At 38.1% G+C, this 21,750-nt stretch overlaps 1 protein-coding gene across 2 annotated transcripts; it reads left to right on the top strand.

The window, feature by feature from the left end:
- The first annotated feature begins 271 nt into the window (after positions 1–271).
- On the top strand, positions 272–4,918 carry LOC125228561 (uncharacterized protein K02A2.6-like). 2 transcript variants are annotated; one of them, XM_048133173.1, is made up of 2 exons: positions 272–1,470; positions 1,896–4,918. In XM_048133173.1, the coding sequence occupies exons 1-2, from the start codon at positions 550–552 to the stop codon at positions 1,905–1,907; spliced, it is 933 nt and encodes a 310-aa protein (XP_047989130.1). In that variant the 5' UTR covers positions 272–549; the 3' UTR covers positions 1,908–4,918. The 2 variants fall into 2 exon arrangements, with proteins under 2 accessions (XP_047989130.1, XP_047989129.1); XM_048133172.1 differs by having other exon boundaries at positions 280–1,470.
- The last annotated feature ends 16,832 nt before the right edge of the window (positions 4,919–21,750 follow it).

Raw genomic sequence — 21,750 nt, 5'->3', positions numbered from 1 at the left:
GTACCTATGTATGTTTCGTATGTAATGTAATAAGCGAAAAATGCTTTTTTATAATTTCTGCTCAATATCAAATCTAATTGAGAGTGAATCTGAGTTTCATAATCCATACTAATATTATAAATGGGAAAGTGTGTGTGTCTGTTTGTTTGTCCGTCTTTCACGGCAAAACGAAGCGACGAATTGACGTGAATTTTTAAGTGGAGATAGTTGAAGGGATGGAGAGTGACATAGGCTACTTTTTGTCTCTGTCATGTTCGCTTGTTATATATGTATAAATGTAGGGTAGAGTTAATCTACACGCGCGCCCTCTGGCGCCGACTTGTTCTTGTAACGTTTCGTCAGTCCGGAAATAAACCTGTGTCTGAACGCCTGTTTTTCTGTTGGCTCCACCCCAGAACTATTCCGCATCATCCCTCACCAAGTATAGACTACATATCTATCAACTGGCGACGAGATCCTTCGAACTTCGCGCGAGCAGTGTCAGCGGAGCCACGAATACGTTTTTATCACGACGGAGGGAAAGAGAAATTACAGGAGGGAAACTGCAATATGGCGGTGGGCAAAGTGGAACCGTTCGACATCCATAAAGGCAGCTGGGAAGCCTACAAGGACCGAGTGGAGCAGTATTTTGTGGTTAACGAGGTCAAGGAGGAGAGGAAAGTTCCACTGTTGATAACTTTGATGGGTGCGGAGGCGTACGAGCTCTTAGTGACTCTGTGTACACCGGAGAAACCGTCTACCTTAAAGTACGACAAAATTAATCAACTGTTAGCCGATCATTTGCAGCCTACGCCCAGTGTTTTAGCGGAAAGGTACAAGTTTCGTCAGCGTAAACAAGCAAAAAGTGAATCGGTGGCGGATTACTTAGCGGATCTGAAGAAGTTAAGTAGGTTCTGTGACTTTGGAACTTGGTTAGACGAAAGTGTAAGGGATCAGTTTGTGTGCGGTTTACATAGTGAGAGCATTCGTTTAAGGTTATTTACGGAGAAGGATCTTAAATTAAAAACGGCTACGGACTTAGCGATTGCAATGGAGGCGGCGGAATTTAATGCGGCGGAGGTAGCTCGGCGAAATAATCCCGGCGGCGAGCGAGAGGCAAGCTGCCATGCCATAAGTGAAGCGGCGGGGAGAGCGAGAGGCAACACACGAGGCGGCGCGACGTCAAGCGGAATTGGGCGAACATGGCCGAAAGGGAACGGGCAGCGCAAATATGGCGGCGCCGGCGCGGAAGTGACACTGACAGCTGATTTCAAACGAAAAGGAGGTCACGGACACGGTCAGGGTCAACTTTGTACTGTTTGTGGCCGAGATCATTCCAGTGAAACATGCAAATTCAAGTTATATTCGTGTCGAGTGTGCAACCAGCAAGGACATTTAAAGAAAATGTGCCCGCGATTGTCACGTTCCGGAGGACTACATTACGTATTTACGGAAACGGGGGATCAATCGGCCCCGGAAGATGATTTAGAGGTAAACTATTCGTGTGTTAATGTGGTTAGGCAAAACACAACAGATTCTAAATATCCGCCGTATAAAATGATGATAAATGTAAACAATAGGGATTTATTCATGGAAATTGATACTGGCAGCAGAATTTCATGTGTTAGTACGCGATTTTATAAAACTTATTTTAGTGACTGTAAGTTAGAGCCCAGCAATTTGAGGTTATCTTATCTGACGGGAGGAGGGGTTCCTACATCAGGAAAAATAAAATGTCTAGTGCGTTTGGGCGACTTAAACAAAGAATTAGACTTATATGTAGTAGATAATGGCAAGGAGAATTTGTTAGGCAGAGAGTGGTTAACTGAATTGGGTATCATTAAGAGAGTAAAGCAACGATTAGAGTTAATGTATTTTGTGAAACCTAATGAAGTTTTTGATCTGTCGGAATTTAGTTCCAGATTTAAAGACGTTTTCTCGGAGGGACTGGGCCGGTACAATGGCGGGCTGGTCACGCTGCGGGTGAGAGACGGCGCCAGGCCGGTGTTCCTGCGCGCGCGGCCATTAGCGTACGCCCTTCGTGGACCTGTGGAGAGGGAGCTCGAGCGGCTGCAGCAAGAGGGTGTCATCACGCCCGTGGAAACAGCGGACTGGGCAACTCCAATCGTCCCGGTGGTCAAGTCAGATGGATCTCTCCGGATTTGTGGTGATTATAAGATAAGTTTGAACAAATATCTAGAAGTGGACCGTTTTCCCTTACCAAGAGTAGAAGATTTGTTTGCCAAGTTACATGGTGGTAAAAAGTTTAGTAAGATTGACTTGTCCCAGGCATACGCACAGCTAGTTTTGGATGACACCTCCAAGTATACAGTTATAAACACACACAAGGGCTTGTTTAAATATAATCGTCTTATATATGGTCTATCCTCGAGCCCGGGAATTTTCCAGAGGATTTTGGAACAAATGTTTGCGGATATACCTCGGGTTGGTGTGTTCTTAGATGATGTGGTTATTACAGGGTTAGATGATCAAGAGCATTTAAAGAATTTAACTTCAGTCTTTGAGCGACTACAGAAGTATGGTCTAAAAATAAAAAAGGAAAAATGCTCTTTCATGTCGGAGTCAATAACATACTTGGGTTATGTGGTGAATAGTGAAGGTATTCATACTTGCCCTAAGAAGATAGAAGGAATACTGGGGGCCACTACGCCAAGCAATGTGACAGAGCTGAGATCTTTTATTGGCATGACCATGTACTATGCTAAATTTGTTAGAAACATTAGCACAATAATGGCCCCATTATATGCCCTATTAAGGAAGGAAATTAAGTTTAACTGGACAGCAGAGTGTGATAAAGCTTTTAATGAAATTAAACAATTATTGTCTTCCAGCAAGGTGTTGGTGCATTATTCACCGGAGCTGCCACTCGTGCTAACCACAGATGCCAGCAGCCATGGAGTCGCCGGTGTAATATCCCACATTATGCCTGATGGCACGGAGCGAGCTGTAGCATATGCTTCCCGAGTCTTGAATAAAGCAGAGCGAGGTTATTCTCAGATTGATAAAGAAGCTTTGGGAATTATATACTCGGTGAAAAAATTTCATCAGTACCTGTATGGTCGTCAGTTTATTTTAAGGACAGATCACAAACCCTTAGTGACCATTTTTGGGGACAAAGCAGGTATTCCAGTAATGGCTGCTAGCCGTTTACAAAGGTGGGCAGTAATCTTGGGGGTTATCAATATGACATTGAGTATATTCCAACAGCCAAGAATGCGGCAGATGCCTTATCCAGATTACCACCAGCTCATCAGGATGCCAAAGACTGTGCAGAGGTAACATATGTCAATTTTGTTCAAGATTTCCTACCTATAACTAGCAAGCAGGTGAAGAATGAGACGGAAAATGATGAGACCTTGAGGAAAGTAAACCAATTCTTACATCGGGGTTGGCCGAGTCATTGTTCAGAAGAAGAAATCAAACCATATTTTGCACGAAGACAAGAACTATACACGGAAGCAGGCTGCGTCATGTGGGGATACCGGATGGTGATACCAACATCATTGCGAACCAGTATCATGAAGGAATTACATAGCAGTCATCAAGGAATTGTGAAAATGAAGGCCGTAGCCCGCAGTTTTGTTTGGTGGCCGGGCATTGACAAGGAAATTGAACAAATTTGCAAGCTTTGTACTATCTGTGCAGCAGACGCAGCAGCCCCTGCGAAGTTAACCCCACAGCCCTGGCCATATCATGAGCAAGCTTGGAGTAGACTTCACATTGATTTTTTGGGTCCCTTTGAAGGAAGAACATTCTTTGTGATTATAGATTCAACAACAAAATGGATTGAAGCTTTTGTGATGCAAAGGACAACAGGGACCGCAGTGATAAAGGTGCTAATGGAGGTATTTGCTCGCTTTGGGTTACCGAAAGAAATAGTTTCAGACAATGGCCCGCCCTTCACTAGCCAGGAAGTGGATCAGTTCATGACACGGAATGGAATTAAACATACCTACAGTGCACCATACCATCCGGCATCAAATGGAGCCGGAGAAGGGGCAATAAAATTATGTAAACGAGCTCTGCGAAAAGCGACCAAGGAAAAGGTGGACTTGGAGACAGCATTACAGACCTTTTTATTTAACTACCGCAATTGTCCACACAGCACGACAGGTGAATCTCCAGCCAGGATGTTACAGAGAAGAGCTCTTCGCTGTAGGCTTGACTTACTACAACCAGGCGCCACAGTAGATCAACGCGTCCGGGAAGCCCAAAGTAAACAGATAGAAAAGTTTACTAGCAGACCATCACAGCAAATGAAAATGGGAGACCCAGTTTGGTTACAGGAGTACAGCGGCCCTGATAGATGGGTGCCAGGAACCATATCCGAGGTAAAGGGGAACCGGAACTATGTAGTCTCTAGGGAAAACGGTACCACCACTCATAGGCATACTGACCAACTAAAGAAAAGATTCAAATACTGTGTACCACCAGGAGACCTATTTAATGACGAGGAGGATATAGGTAGAGAAGTGCCGCAGCCGACCGAGCCTCCGAGCCAGACCACGCAGGTCACGCCCGCGGCGCCCGCCCAGCCCGGCACCAGTACCGACCCGCCTTCTCAAACCGGTATTCTTGAAAGTAAGCGAGTTAGACGCCCGCCCGTCAGATACGGTTTTGAAATAGATTAAGTTTTTAAATATTTTTTGTAGTTATTATTGTAATAAGTTAATAAGTCCTAGAGCTTGACATACTGCATAATTTAGATGAACAACTTATCACTTTCATTGTAAATGATTAAAGCCATGTCAAGCCCTGGAACCCTAGATAAGTTTGTTATTTGCATCACTGCTGTTAATTAAGAAAAGGGGTGTTATATATGTATAAATGTAGGGTAGAGTTAATCTACACGCGCGCCCTCTGGCGCCGACTTGTTCTTGTAACGTTTCGTCAGTCCGGAAATAAACCTGTGTCTGAACGCCTGTTTTTCTGTTGGCTCCACCCCAGAACTATTCCGCATCATCCCTCACCAAGTATAGACTACATATCTATCACCCACACTCTTTGAGTTGCAAGCGTCTATAGGTTACGGTGACCGCTTTCCATCAGGCGGACCGTATGCTTGTTTGCCACCGACGTAGTATAAAAAAAAAATACCCTGTCCGCCGTGATGAAATGATGAAATGTTAATTTTAGTCACGGTTCGATAATCTAGTCATTTTCCTTTAAAATATGACATCTATATAGCTTGATATAACCTAACCACAAAATTAAAATTTTGAAAAAACCCCCGACCGCGACCTAGTGGACCGATTTTCATGAAACATGGCTAAGAACACTCCCGACTAACTCAGCTTTCAGACAAGAAAACTAAATCTAAATCGGTTTATCCGTTCGGGAGCTACGATGCCACAGACAGACACACACACAGACAGACAGACAAACAGACAGACAGACAGACAGACAGACAGACAAACAGACAGACAGACAGACAGACAGACAGACAGACAGACAGACGGACAGACAGACACGTCAAACTTATAACACCCCTTCGTTTTTGCGTCGGGGGTTAAAAATCAGCTGTGACATCCTGATCAATTTGTATGTATGAAAGGAGTCCACAATACACTTGATTATTTCGCAGTAGGTAAACCCCGCCGGAAGCTAGGAATACGCCCGGAAATGGAAAAGCCTTCGCCGGATGCGACCTGCACAGGTGTTGATTATTATTTGCTGGGGAAGTTATATTAAAGACGAGAAAATGTTATGTAGAGATTTTGTCCAAACAAATGTGTTGTAATTTTTTTTAACTAACTCTGATAACAAAAATATATAAATATGCTAACTGCAAAGATAAGGTAGGTAAGTTATTGCAGCCACGGTATTCAAAATTAACAATTGGTAAGTTAAAAGTATTTACTGGAGTTTGACGGTGAACCATTAGATGCAACATTCAAGTTAAGTCATTGTAAATGATTGTGACAGGAGGTTGTCATCTATTTATTGTTCATTAGTGTGCCCATTACTAGTAATTTCACGAAAACAGTGAGATAGTGTCATTATTTTGGTATTTTTATATATTTCTTGAAGTAGGGTTTTTTCGCAGACTGTACTTTCAATACTAAAGTAAAAACCGTGGAGATAATTCTAACGAAACCAAACTTGAGTCAAATCGAATTCGATACGATGAAAAACTGATAAGTGCCTTTATAAGTACTAAATTTTCTTCTCCTACCATTTATGGTGCATTTTAATTTGTTGTTGTTAAACTAATTAAAATGCACTTCACTTTTGAGCATTTTAAAACAAGAAATCGAGATTTGCTAACTTAATTTTAATATTATTATTTTGATTGTACTTTAAGCTTCTCATGAAAGGCTTGTAATTGTAATTTTGCATAATTGTGTGTTTTTGTTTTTATTTTTATTTTATGTTTCATAGATTTGTTTGCATGGAGATGGAAGACAGTGTATCTTGAGTGTCTGAGGTATTGCGAGACGATGGATGATAGGCCTTCCACGGTCGGTGTATGATATTTTTAAGTAATTGTGTGTCGTTATAATACTTTTTTGTAAATTGTATTTTTTGTCTATGTTAGTTTATTCGGTGTATTGGTGTTTATGCTGTAATGCCGTGTAAACTTATTAAATAAATAAATAAATAAATAAAATAAATAAATATTTTTATGATGAATTCAATACACTTTTAAAGTACAAGTACCTTTACAACCTAAGGAAGAGCGGTGGCTCCCAACACAGGCAATATTGCTTACCGGGAGTCATCATCTCTGTATATCACGAAATTTGTGTTTTTTATGAATAAACTATTTTGTAATTTTTTTTTTTGTAATTTGTAATTTCGAATTTTAATGACATGTGTTAAAATTTACATTAACGTTTAACGGATCACTTGAAATGTTTATTATAACAGATATACACCGTGTTTCACTTAACACTAAAAACCTGAAAACACTTTGTTCAGAATCGAGAGTAGAATCGATTGAGCTATATCTTGATGGGGGTAATATTTTTATTTAAATTAGTATTATTAGTTATTTTTTACGTGCCCATTCTATTGTACTCGTAATACAACATTGTGTATATCGCATTGCTAGAGGTTGTTTACCTTTTTTCAGTATTTAGGGGTATTAATACTGGCCGGTTACTTGGACGATTATTTTTTCCGCTACTAGTTTGACGTTGTTTGTCAGTTTAATCTTAATGTTTATCATAAGTCATAACAAATTGAACTCGTACCTAATTACAACCTTGTCATTTTGAATATTGAGTTTATTTGCTTACTGCGATTACCTGTCCAATTTGAAGTTTACTGTGACAAAGCTTTAAAGTGTTTTACAGTGACATCTTAGCTGTCTATTGGTAAACCTTATGTCGTTGCAGTAACATCCAGCAACAGTTGCAGTACACAAATAAATAGTCTTATGGTTTATGGTGGTAGTTAGCAATTATTTTATTGAGTGTAGAGCTAAAAGTCAAGTAGAGCTGTACAAAAAATTAAAAATTCAATTAAAAAAAAAGTAACGATCAGATTAAAAGATGAATACTCTAGATGAGTTTAAAAAAATAAAAATCAGTTGGGGTGTCTGAGGTTTTGAGTGATACCGGAAACACCGTGTATATAACAGAAATTTATATTTATATGTTAACAACCCTCACGATCGTATCGGCTCGTATTTATATAAAGGGATACTAGATAACGGATAGTTCGCAGTTGTAAGCTCATTGAGCATACCGGTACAATTGTCGTTGTCTGCGTGCGTGACGACACGACTCATTGGTCGTTCACATGTACATAGACATGGAAATGATGCGCGTGTATTGCGCATTACGAGCGTCCATCTACAAGTATAGATAGCTATTATTTCTCCTGCACCAAAATATATGTCTCTGTTTAACCCAATGGTTGACTGGTAGAGAATGCTTTTTGGCATTAGGTACCGCCATTTGTACATATTTCTTTGGTTGTGCAATAAAGTTAAAAAAATATTTTTTTTTTCTTATAAATGGGATTACTCTCGACCACAGACTAGCCAAAGGCAAAGACGTGACCTACGATAGAGTGAGCTCGCCCAGAAGATGCCTGTTCACCCTTGATTTGAAGGTCGCCGGGTTATATGAGCTCGGAAATATAGCCGCCGGCAACGAATTCCACTCCTTGGCAGTGCGCATAAGAAAAGAAGAAGCAAAGCGCTTGGTGCGAATTCGCGGAATATCTACCAAGAAAGGATGGAAACCGGCCGTGCGTCTAAGAGTCCGATGGTAGAATGGGAACGGTGGAATAAGCTCGTGTAGCTCTTGAGCACAGTGGATTCAAGAACTTGCGACAGGTACTTATATTCAATACAAATCGCCCGTCATGTCATGTCCGATCTCCTTCCTTCCTATACCACTATTCATATTCCAGAGATGTGGCTCGGTCAGTGACGAAACACAAATTGAAATGCACCTCACCAGAACCCGGCCAAGCACACGTAACATTGAAAGGTGTTGTCAGAAATAGTCACGATACTTTAATTCAATCTAATGTTCTCAAACGTGACGTCAGATTGTGTTACTGCGGTAACTCAAAACGGTTGGTTTCGTGAGAAACACTTGTACTGGATTGAGTTACTTGTCAAAATTTAAGGTTAAGGGGAGGCGAGAACTTGATCCTTTTGTAAGGAGAATTATTTTAATCGTTATGATGTAGGTGCTTATACTGTTTATAGGTATTTGTGATGTCTTTTCAAATAGGCACATTTGAAATAATTGAAAGCATGTAAAACACTATTAAACTACATGATTAGGTACTATTTCCGTATTCAATAATAGAGGTACAAATATTTAAAATATTTACAAATAGTTAAATATACTTAATAGAAGATGCTTACACAGATTGACTTATTTTACGAAAGCGATTGCCATGTGACCTTCCAACTCATTATGAAAACTATTCGGCTCTATTGGGATTAGTCCGGTCTCCTCACGATGGTAGCTGGTAGAGAATGCCTTTTGGCATTAAGTTCGTCTTTTGTACATTTTTTACTGTGCAATAAAATTTAAATAAATATATAAATAAATGTTCAGCAGTGACAGGCTGACAGGCCAATATCAAATCACATTTCCTTAGTATTTATCAGTTCATACAGACATATATCGATCCCTAAAAACATATTGGTACGAGCCGGGGTCTGAACTCACGAACGATACCAAAAATAGCGACGTCCACTTAACAAGGTTGACGCCCCGTAAGTAATCGATAGGACTTTTGTATAAAATACTTGCGGTCGCGGAGCTCAGCGCTTCTTGTTATACTTACAAATGGTCAGATCTCACCACAGATAGCGCTGTGCCCGTAGATAACCTTCCACTAGATGGTCTGATCTAGGGACGACCAGTCTACCCGTGTGGGTAGATATATAGCCCTGAGTTGAAATCATGGTATGCAATTAATTTTAATCGCTGATAATACAATTTTTTTAAACTTGACATGTAAGTTGACGGGTGTCATGTCCATATAACTATGCAAACTTTGGCGTTTTTAGGTTATAAATTAGTTTAAAATGACAGCTATCAAGTGTCAGCCTACTCAATAGAAATTAAGGTACATACGATGACACATAACAATACAATTTATAAGACATTGCCTTTAGAATTGTAAATAGTCACAGAACGACAAAATTATTAATTATTAGTACATAATTTAGTTTTACATGCTCAATCTCGTAGGTGGTGATCCATATCCCCGGATCACTTTAATTTTACGCTCTTTCTATTGCTGTTACATCATCAAACGGAATTTGTACATTTTCAACATTGTTAATTTTTTTGACCCCCGCAGTGTTCTCTTTGTCATAGATACGGGTCGAATTTTTTGCTGTTTTTGATACTTTCCTAAAATTAAACTGATCTTAAGATGCTTCCGCAAGTTTGACGAAGGTTGACTGGTCATCTTTTGGATTGCTTTAACATTAAATCCATACTAATATTATAAATGGGAAAGTGTGTGTCTGTTTGTTTGTCCATTTTTCACGGCCAAACGGAGCGACGAATTGACGTGACTTTTTAAGTGGAGATAGTTGAAGGGATGGAGAGTGACAGAGGCTACTTTTTGTCTCTGTCTAACCCCCCACTTCTATAAAATGGGGGGTAAAAGTTTGTATGGAGCATTCCGCAATTTTTGAACTTAACACGAGCGAAGCCGCGGGCAAAAGCTAGTAGCTAGTATGTATATAAATTCATTGTTAGGTAGGTAAAGGGAGGCAATATCGACCGGCCGGTAATTTCAATTAATCAAAATATCTGTCATGTTTTACATTATTAACTGAAGTGCCAATTGGACATTTATATAGAAAGCGTGTCAATCTATCTTTAATTCTATTAGTTGAAATTACCCACAAGTCGAGATTGGTCCTTCACAACTTTTCGTTACATCTTCACATAAAATATTAAAGTAGGTACCTATATAAATTATTGATTAGGTAATAATTGTCGTTAAAAACTGCATAATTATTGGTAAGATAAGAATTGACGACAAACTAGTTTGTTTACATTATTTTAAATTGATTCCACCAACGGAACATCACAAAACATCTCACTAATGAACAAATACTAATCAGTCAAAAACGGCTAGACTACCATACAATCGATGTCATTTCTACAAATCATGTTTACTGACTGCCCCTACAATGGCGCAGCGAATGTCAATAGTCGTTCCCTAATGCTGAGCCCCGTTCAGTTCACTCGACCATTTCTTTTATTGGACTAGCTTGATAAATAAATAGGGATCTCTTGCTATCTTGAAGGTTCATTTATGTTTTAACTTGATTGAGTTTTGTTGTTATTTGTAAAGAGTTCGAAGAAACTGAGTATACAGCTGTTGTGTTGCAAGTTTACTTAAATATACTCGTGGTTCCGCTTGGGTCTTGGACTTATGATGAGGTACTGGGTAGTGGGGATAAATTATATGAACGTTTTTTGCGTTCACTTCATTTTGTCAGCATTAGAAAGAAGGAAAAATTAGTAACTATAAATTAAGAACGTTAATAATATTATTTATAATTTTATATCTATTTAGACTGAGCTGTGTGTTTGCACTGACTTAGTAAAATTTTTCGTTTTCTTCGAATTAGACTCGAGGGGAATCTAAAACTAAGGAATCGTCTTGCAATGTAATTTGTAATTTAATTCCCAAAGGATGAAGCCCAACTCTGCATATTAGAGGTAGAGCGATACCCCTTAAACACAGGTATTTGCACCTAAAAAACTAATACTTAAACTGTACTTACTTACTTACTTGGCTGGCGCGATAACCCAAAATGAGTTTTGGCCTCCAACACAAGAGGTCGAGCTCACGGAGGTCAACCTCCACTCTATCCGCCCAACGATATTTTGGATGACCAGTAGGACGGCGTCCATTCGGTCTTCCCAAGTAGGCTCTTTTGACTGCCCCATCTTCACTCATCCTTTCAAGGTGACCTAGCCAACGGAGAAAATGCGCTTTGGTTTCACCTATTATATTTGGTTTCATTTATTATAATACTTATACTTTACTTATATGTAATTATTAAAGTAATCAAAGATTTTTTTTTAATTAGGTTTAACTTGCTTCATCTTAAAATACATCTCCCACTCCATGAATGTAAACGAGGCTCGACTCACCTGTTAGTAGCTAGATGACTCGTCAAAACCATTCAGCTTGCTATGCACGAGTCATTCCATTCGTAACTGGTTTGAACCAGATACGAGACGAGCTGACAGGAACATGCCACGGAATCAAATGAAGGCGATAGAAAAAACGTTGAACTTTCAACCTTTTTTAACGGAAACGATGGTTTTACCGTTGGAGTGTTTACGAATGTATCGAAGCATGTATTAAACAAAGGGAAACTTGAGTAAATTATTTATTGGACTATCTTATACAGCCTGTGGATTCCGTATGGGCGATTGGATACATTCAGTTATAGTATCTGATAGTATAGGATAATATTTTTTTTTAAAAGTGTTATTAATTATTTGTTTTAAATCTGACCAAGCAGCAACTTCACTTTACATGACATAAACGTCATGTCGTAATGTCATTTAGGTAGGTACGCTAATTGATGTGGACATAATACATTGCGTGCTGAATTATTGTATGAAAAAAAAATCTCATGTATTACAAAAAACAATATAGTTTGGTTCCTTAGGGCACGTCTGCACGAAAATGAATTAGAATCACTTACCATCGTTTGCCTCCTATCTCATAAAAAAAAAACTAAAAAAGGGCATCAAAATCCATTGCATAGTTTTAAGGATCTAAGCCATTTTATAGGGACAGACAGCGGGTGATCGGCTTTGTTTTACACTATTTCATGAAATACAGGTATCTAACTAACTGAAACTTTGCGAAAAACCATGGTTTCGATACGTATGAAAATAATTAAACCTTTTCAGTTTCACCAAGGATAATTAATTTAAAAATAATAATATATATATTATTTAAGTACATAATTAAGAATAATATATTTTTGAATAATTAGGATAATTTATACATATATGTATGATTTTCAGTCTCCATTATAAAATAGTACCTCGTTTTTTTAGCGCCACACCTATTAAATACGACACTGATGATGTCTAAAATTTTTTTTGTTCTCACAATGTGTATTGACGTGATATCCATGATATTAAAATAAAGAAGCATGTCATTTGTTCTTATAAAAAAATAAAAACATGCAAAAATATTTCGGGAAAATATGATTTTGGCCGCTTCCAGGCTGCGAAACAATGCCATCTAGTTTTAAGCTTAAAAGACCCATCAGACCCTTTTTTGTATGGGCTTTGTCTGTCCCGTATTATATTATGGTCCCTGAGTTTCACAAAATGGATCTCAATATTATCGTCTCGTTGGTGTTGTCTTCGTTGGCAAAAGACTAGAAATCTAATATGGGTGCCAAATTGTAGTTCACTTGAACGTAATTAAAGTTCCGGAATCGAGCTGACCACGCGTTATGGAGGGTTTCCTAGGTGCAAATACGTGATACCAAGAAACATACAAGCAAGATGGTGTAACTTCGCGGCACCTACTTAATTACAATAGGTATATGCTTTTTGAGTTTTCTTGGATTTTCTAAGTAGGATTATACCAAATCAAAACTGTTTTTGTAGAAAGTATATATTATATCAAGAGTATTTTTTTGTTTTATTCATATTTTTCAAGTTTTCGGAGCAATAAGTAAATGTCCTTCATGGAGGTCCATGGAACGCACGCACCACCAATAACGTTTACCAAAACACCCGAATTTCAAGACGCATAATAAATAATTGGTAAATTTAATCTTTCCAACTCACTTGGCTGACGCGATACCCCAAAATAAATTTTGGCTTCCAACATAATTGAGAGCACACAACTTTCCTTGGTCTTGAGCAGTATTGCGCCAGTTTTCGCCAACGCTGAGCACACAGAGGTCTACCTCCACTCTATCTGCCCAGCAATATTTTGGGTCATCAACTGGTCGGCCAGAATGGGTGAATATCGATTAGTCAAAAGTCCTACTAGGGTCTAAAATATGAGATAGATTGTTGTCTTTGAACAGTATTTCTAATAGCATCTTAAGTCTACGCCATATTGTATGTAAATATAAAGGACCTGCTTACACTCTATTGTTAGATTTTTACATATCTCTTCGGAATAACAAATAGCCATTTATGTGTGAAAGTCTCAATGGCCCTTTAACTGACAATAGATACTTATGCAAATGATGTTGTACCTATAAGACTACGATCTCTTTTACTTCATAAAACATCCCAAAGATTTAAGACAAAGTTTCGACAAGCTCAGAAACACCAAAGATATTGTCATAAGCAAACTCTCTTAATACTACGTGAGAAGCAGCTCTAATACGCTAGGCAATAAATTCTTCCACAGGAAAATATTCTCGCCTTTGTCGATCTCCGTTTTAAAATACGTGGGCATATCCATGTTTGTTTGGAACCTTAATCTTGCCGGGAAACAAGGTGGCAAACTACAGCGACGTCTCAACAACGCAACAATAACGAAACAGTAGCCTTATTCGCCACACAATAAATAAAGGAAGCAAACACATGAGAAATTGCACGGATACCCTTAGGAGTCCTCATTATTTTAATAGTGTAAATCCTCCTCCAATACTCTAAACGCAAGCTTAGCGTCCTTCAGACAAAGCTTGATTCTGCTCGCTGCAATCTCAAGAAATTCAAGAGCGATAAACAAAATTCGCGCATACAAATCTCAAGTGAGTCTCTAGAAGCTTAAGATCTATTTCAGTTTGAGGGGTCCCGAGGTTGTCTGTTGACCAGCATAAAGACCGCACACCGTGCCACCCCCGCTTCTTATTATGCGGCCCGAAGATCGACTTGCCGCCGCGAAGACCACGTAAACGAAATTAAATGCTCCCAGAAACACCTACGCTCCAATTTATGAGCATCCAGTTACAATGTAATTAAGCTGGATAAATATAGCTTATAGCTTATTTACTAAGCTGTTAAAGTCTAGACTCGTTAGATTACCTTAAAACATTAAAACAGCCTTTTTAACAGTAAATGAACATTAAAACCACCATTTTTGCCAATGAATTTTTTAACGAAACAGTTTGCTTTGAGTTGGTTCAGGTTTTTATAAAACAATTTTTAAGCTTTAGTTAATTGTAGTAAATTAGAGAGTGACCTAATTACTTAAAGCTATATTATTTAACGATATAATGTTTTGAAGCTAAATTGTTTGAAAATTAATTAAAAATTACTAGGTAAGTATGAATGAAATATTGTAATAGTAACAAAAGTTCGGGTAACGTAGTAAGAATCCTGAAATGCACTTTAAGATTTTCAGAGTTCTCATTTCTGTCTGGATTATTATATTTTAATAAATATTTTTACTAGGCCTATCGGCATTTTCAGAATATGAGTCCCCCCAATTAGCGTAAGTTGTTGACAAAAATTAACTCGCTATCAGTTTTGTGACTTTTTTCACATTCTGAATGTAGATTATCGCTTAAAGTTTATGTATATTAAATGTAATTAACACAAAAACAACATTTTATTGAAATTTCATGTTTAATTTTCGTCACAAAACTGACAGTTAGTTAATTTTTGTTAACAACTTACGCTAATTGGGGGACCCTATTTCTGAAAATGCACCTATGCGCTATGTTCTTATATTACATTTTTGTATAGTCTCATACTTCCATAAAATAAAATTTAAAGAAAACGTACAGGTATAAGAGGAACCGGCCGCGGTATCTCTAGCGAGTACCGATTGAGTATAATCACAGAATACATATTAGTACAAGTAGGTAATATAAAAAAAAACTTAAGGTTATTTCTATAAAATTACCATCCGTCACTGATTTAGAGCCGCCGTTTCAGAATCGTCTTTTTTAATTTCATTTATAATGAAATTTATAAATAAAACTTTAAATAAATAAATAAATTGGAATTCATTTTTAGGGCATAGTCAATCCGTGTAAAAATGTCCTACAATACAGCGTGTGGATTCCATACGGGCGAATAATGTAACCACTTATAGTATCTGATCGCACGAATCGTATATGTTAATCATTTTGTTAAAAAGTGTTATCAATTAAGATTAATTATTTTTTTAAATCTGACTAAGCGGCAATGTACGCCGTCCAACTTCATGTCAAATGACATAAACGTCATGTCGTAATGACGGTTACGTAGGTACGGTAATTGATGTGGACGTAATACATTGCGTTCTGAAAAAAAATCTCATCTATTAAAAAAAAAATGTAATCAGGCTCCTTAGGTCCGATACAAATGGTTATCAAAATATTCGCCCGTATGGAATACACACGCTGTATTTATTGAATTCGGGGCGATCGGGTACGCGCCCGTTTTGCCGAAACTTCCCCATTAATACGTAGATAAATATAAACCAACTTCCTTTTAATCCAGGGCCACACATCGCTCCTTGTTTGTTTACTTGCCCACAATCTTTCTCAACGGCATACAACGACTCACAAGCTTATAAACGTCGTTTCTGACAAAACGATTCATTAAAATCGAAACCTTTTTACTGACAAAATAGTAACTTGATTTGGTCGAGCAATTTAGTTGAAAAGAATTAAATCGTAATGTTAACTTGTTAGTCTATGGGAGCATTAAACTGTCAAAACAGGTGAAAACGTAATTTGAGTTAATGATGTTTATTATGCTGATTGACGATGGACGGATTTATTTGTGAATGTTTTTTGAAATTTTAACGAGGTGTAATTCTGTTGGTGGGTGTATTGCTGGTAACAGTTATTACTGACAATCATGTTTAATGAAATAACCATTTTGCGTTTCGCGTAAATATTGTTACTGGAATATTTTATTTGCACACTATTCGCTTGTTAGTACAGACTTATGCCAATTATTCATGCCATTTTCAGTGAGTACATTGTTGAAAACATGAAAGTTCAGTCACCGACATTTGTCTAATATAACATTGAGAAAAAGAGTTCTAAGATTTATTTTTGAAAGTTCATTGATTCTAAGACACTTTAGAAGCAAAAGTTTTATCAAAGATAATTTATAGTAGTGTAAGAAAACCTATTGCAGGACCATATTCAATTTTAATAATGATTATTCAAGACGAGAGAGATTTTGAATACAAATAACTCCAATTGTATTATTGTAACGGAATTTCTACTGCAGGTTAATGCTGCAACTAACAAAAAATAATAACAAATATTGTGGGACACCTTACACAGATCAACTTAGCCCCAAACTAAGCAAAGCTTGTACTATGATGGGTGCTAGGCGACGATATACTTACGTATATAGATAAATACATACTTATATAGATAGAAAACATTCATGACTTAGGAACAAATATCTGTGCTCATCACGCAAATATATGGCCTTACCAGGATTCGAACCCGGGACCGCGGCTTAGCAGGCAGGGTCACTACGAGCTAGGCCAGAGCGGTAGTCAATTGATTGAATATGACATTCGGAACTGCAACTGCATTATTGTGCGGGGGAAACTTAAAAGTAAATAGCACCATTTGTTGAATAGTGGCGCTGTCGAGGATTATCACTAAAAATAAATGACAATTTTATAGTGCTCGCACGTCACATCTTTCAAGAAAAACCCTGATTCTTCCTTTGATTTCTTTAATACAAATACCAGCACAGAATCCTATAGATCCAGAATCCCCTTCGAATCCCCCTGCCCGTAAATATCCGTATAATGCCCGGGCCGTATCATTGTAGAGCTATCACGGCCCATTTGGCCATATCGCTATATTCAGTGACCAGCCAGTGCCCATATTGGGGGATGGCCTTAATCGGCCACGCTTGCTGCCGGCAGGAGCGTTGGCAAATACCACCCGATATTGCAGTCGGCACCGATTCCAATTTATGGTTTGGTTTCGATTTGATGTTTAGCTGTCGTAGCCTTATTAGTATCGATCAGAGACTCTGCGAATATCTAAATGCGCTACTCGACTTAAATAAGTAGTTCTCGAGATATTTAGAAATGTGACCGACAGACAGACGGACAGAGCGGCGCCACAAGGGTTCCTTTACCTTTTTGGCACGTAACCCTAAAAAACAGCATGATGTTTTGATTTTAAAAAGTTATTCTCAAAATTCGCTTGCTACATCTCTCGTAAAATTCATTGAAAGTTATTTTTTGGATGTTTGAAGTTTTTTTTTTTAATAACTGTAAGTGCCTAAGTAATTGACGATTATAAAGTAAGACGCGTTTAGATGAATAATATGTATTTTAACACTCCTTGCGTTGTTTACTCTGGGACTGTTTATTTGTAATTAATATTTGTGCATAAATAAGAGATGCGTTTCAACTAACACGGAGGAAAGTCTCAAATCAAAAACAAATTTATTAAGTTCAAATGCCACTCCAGATTGGTCTTTGGAGCAAACGTCTGACAATATACTATGATGCACATAGAGCTTTACACAGGATTTGACGTACTGGTATCTGGATATCATTGAACATTTCTAGTAGCACATATCTCTTACACTCAAATTCACGTGACTTTGAGCGGAAGAAAATAAAACACACGTACACCTCACGCCTGTATTCTCAAACGGGGTAAGGAGAGCACATAAAACGGCTCAAGTATTAGTGCCGCTTTTGGCAATTTAAGTAGTAAGTGACAATTTCGTTTTCTTTTAGCCCCTAAAAGAAAACGAAATTGTCATATTGCAGTGACAATTTGACAGCCCATGGCCCACACAAGTTAGAACGGAACCCATATCCCACAGTCAACTGGAATACCCACGGAAAGATAATAGTAAAATTCTTAAGCCATGGGAATTTATTTTTTAATAATGATTTTTTTTAACTACGGACCAGTTATCTAATAGAGCCACCAATATGTTTTTGTGTACTGAACGAACACATTTCATTGCAACATTTCTTGACCTTGCTATCGCTCCCGAGTCAACAGTATCTGGCCACAAATGTCGACGCGTACGCATCAGTTTATACGGACTACCGTAATGTACCTATTATACTGTCACTGAAACGTGTTTCCCTGGAGCTTTGAAAGCAACGCGACTGGAAACCATTTCGTTTGAAATGTGCAACGAAATGTCCATACTTCAAGACGTAACATGTAGCTCGAACAATTTAGGCTTCATTCAATCTATGTATAATTTATTTAGAAGAAAGCAAGTCAACAAGATTGTATTCTTTCTAACCTTATCCCGGCACTTTGCCGCTATCTGTTTTAGAAACTAATTCCAGGATTTACATATACATAACATACAATCACGCCTGTATCCCATAAAGGGGTAGGCAGAGCACATGAACTACTCAAGTTTCAATGCCACTCTTGGCAAAATGGGGTTTAAAAAAAACGAAAATTGTGACATTGCAGTGACAGGTTGCCAGCCTCTCGCCTACGCCACAATTTAACCCGTATCCCACAGTCGACTTCTACGACACCCACGGGAAGAAAGGGGGTGGTGAAATTCTTAACCCGTCACCACACGGGCTATTCCAGGATTTGACACGTAAATACTTGTTATTTCGAAATCGATGGTCATGACCTTCCAATCCAGAGGACAAACTAGGGCCTATTGGGATTAGTGCGGTTTCTTCACAATGTTAATCTTTACCAAAATAGCAAATTACATATCGTCACTACTTTTAAAAAAACTTGTATCTTCGTCTGTCAATGAAAAGAAAATTGTAGTAAGTACATATAGACTTACTGCGTTTCAACTTTGAGGAGCAGCGTGAGATACGAGATTTTTTTAAAGTAGTGACGATATCGTGTAGTTGTATAAGTTCAGAAAAACTAGATTGGGTTTGAAGCTGTGATCTCGGGCCACCAGCGCTTCAACTTATTAATAAACACTGTATGAAATAAAAATATAAATAATATCTAGTCAACTCATTCTCAATTTCAAAATTAACACCAATATACCAACTCAAATCTGTTTGTGTTTATCCTTCCCGATATTATGTCCTGGCTCACAACCTGCATTGTAGGTATATTCAATAGGTAAATACATAGATAGATACACTCTTTAAACCTTCCATTTCTAACTGAGTTAAACCTATTATCTTCCTTCGGTCAGCCATTAAAAACCGTGACCGCTACTAACTTCGTGAACCGGACTCGGAATCTGAATCCCAGACACGGTTTAACAGTATTACAATTCGTTTTAGTACACTAGGACTCGTTTAACTGGCTCTCTGAATGATAATGCTACATCAACGAACGCCAATATTGATGTAGGTACCTATTATTTACATATATTTTCCTGTCATGGGTTTTATTTTATACCTATGTTAAATTAACAGTTTCTGTATTTTTCGTCACATGCTAAGTCCTTTATATCGAGTTTTTTTTTTTATGAGATAGGATAGGAGCAAACGAGCAGACAGGTCGCCTGATGGTAAGCGATCACTGCCGCCCATGGACACCCGAAACACCAGAGGTGTTGGAGGTGCGTTGCCGGCCTTTAAGATGGGTGTACGCTCTTTTATTTCTTTCTTTGTAATAAGACGGATCTTTTTGTTTGACATGATGATTGATAGTAATAATGGATTACCAGATTATTATTAGTCATAATTCTGAAACGGTTAACTTTTCAGTCATCATCAACAAAAATGACATCAATATCATTATGACTAACAAGAATGTGGACAAACGATACATTATTACTTAATTTTATGAGCAGTGGTTAATTTATATAGAATTATACAACTTTTTTGCATAATGTCTTCAGAGAACAAACAAGCAAGGGTGAACAGGCATCTTCTGGGTGAGTTCACTCCATCGTAGGCTATGTCTTTGCCTTTGGCTAGTCTGTGGCCAAGAGTAAGCCCATTTATAATTTAAAAAACCGGCCAAGAGCGTGTCGGGCCACGCTCAGTGTAGGGTTCCGTAGTTTTCCATATTTTTCTCAAAAACTACTGAACCTATCAAGTTCAAAACAATTTTCCTAGAAAGTCCTTATAAAGTTCTACTTTTGTGATTTTTTTCATATTTTTTGAACATTTGGTTCAAAAGTTAGAGGGGGGGGGACGCACTTTTTTTTCCTTTAGGAGCGATTATTTCTGAAAATATTAATATTATCAAAAAACGATCTTAGTAAACCCTTATTCATTTCTAAATACCTATCCAACAATATATCACACGTTGGGGTTGGAATAAAAAAAAATATCTGCCCCCACTTTACATGTTGGGGGGGTACCCTAATAAAACATTTTTTTCCATTTTTTATTTTTGCACTTTGTTGGCGTGATTGATATACATATTGGTACCAAATTTCAGCTTTCTAGTGCTAACGGTTACTGAGATTATCCGCGGACGGACGGACGGACGGACGGACGGACAGACAGACAGACATGGCGAAACTATAAGGGTTCCTAGTTGACTACGGAACCCTAAAAATGAGAGAATAATAAGAACTTCGTTTCTTATGCAGAAGCGGTCGTTACCAAAAATCGTCAGTATCATCACCATTCCTCACAGCGAAAGTCGTGGGCAGAAACTAGTGTCTTCTTACCTTCATACGTCTTGTATCTTCAAGCGACAGTACAATGAAATCTATACTTTATAGGCGTAATCCTGTCTTTGTAATGTGAATCTAATAGGCTGATATATGAAGCGTGGGTTGCAAGGCGCGGTAATACCCATTCACACATGGCTAAAAATACAGAAATGTCCTAACACTGACACTGAGGTAAGGCCAGGGAGTAGCGAGCTCGCAACAAGCTAATATACTTTCTTGAAACTGCGTGACATAAAAGAACTTCATCATCAATCCACCCAATAATCAATCAAGGAAATTGCCAGTAATAATATCAAGGCCGTAAAAGTAATGTCGCAGCAGTAATACAGCTGCAATTGTTATCCGAACCAAGTCCGTTATGTGACTGCGGCCTTGAGGATCAAACTACCCAGCACATAGTTAAACAATGCCCTAAGAGACGTTTCCAAGGCAGCCCGGTGGATCTCTATACCAATTTGACACCTAACGAGATCGGTTGGTTGCGTAACCTGTATGTCGACTTATAATATTAATTGTCTACCCGTACCCATACGCTTAAATAATAACCAAGTGCCTATTTCTTAGATGTAATTTCGTAAAAGGCCAATTGTAACATCCAACTCCATTAAATATTTCCAGTACGTGACATTCCAATGCATGAAATCTAACGCAAACACTCATTTACCAAATAGAACTGCCAATTTTTCTGCCCCTTTGATACCTGTCATCCGAGGGGACCTCGCGATCGGATGCAAACCTTAAATAACGTTCTATTTACGAGAAACTTTTAAGAAGAACCCCAATTTTCCTT

This window comes from Leguminivora glycinivorella, chromosome 8 (genome assembly GCF_023078275.1).
Source record: "Leguminivora glycinivorella isolate SPB_JAAS2020 chromosome 8, LegGlyc_1.1, whole genome shotgun sequence".
NCBI lineage: Eukaryota > Metazoa > Arthropoda > Insecta > Lepidoptera > Tortricidae > Leguminivora > Leguminivora glycinivorella.
The sequence above is the reverse complement of the archived record's forward strand: the minus strand, read 5'-3'. Positions and strand labels throughout refer to the sequence as shown.

Coding starts and splice junctions, on each gene's coding strand:
- LOC125228561 (XM_048133172.1), top strand. CDS start 3,471: ATGTGGGGATACCGGATGGTGATACCAACATCATTGCGAACCAGTATC.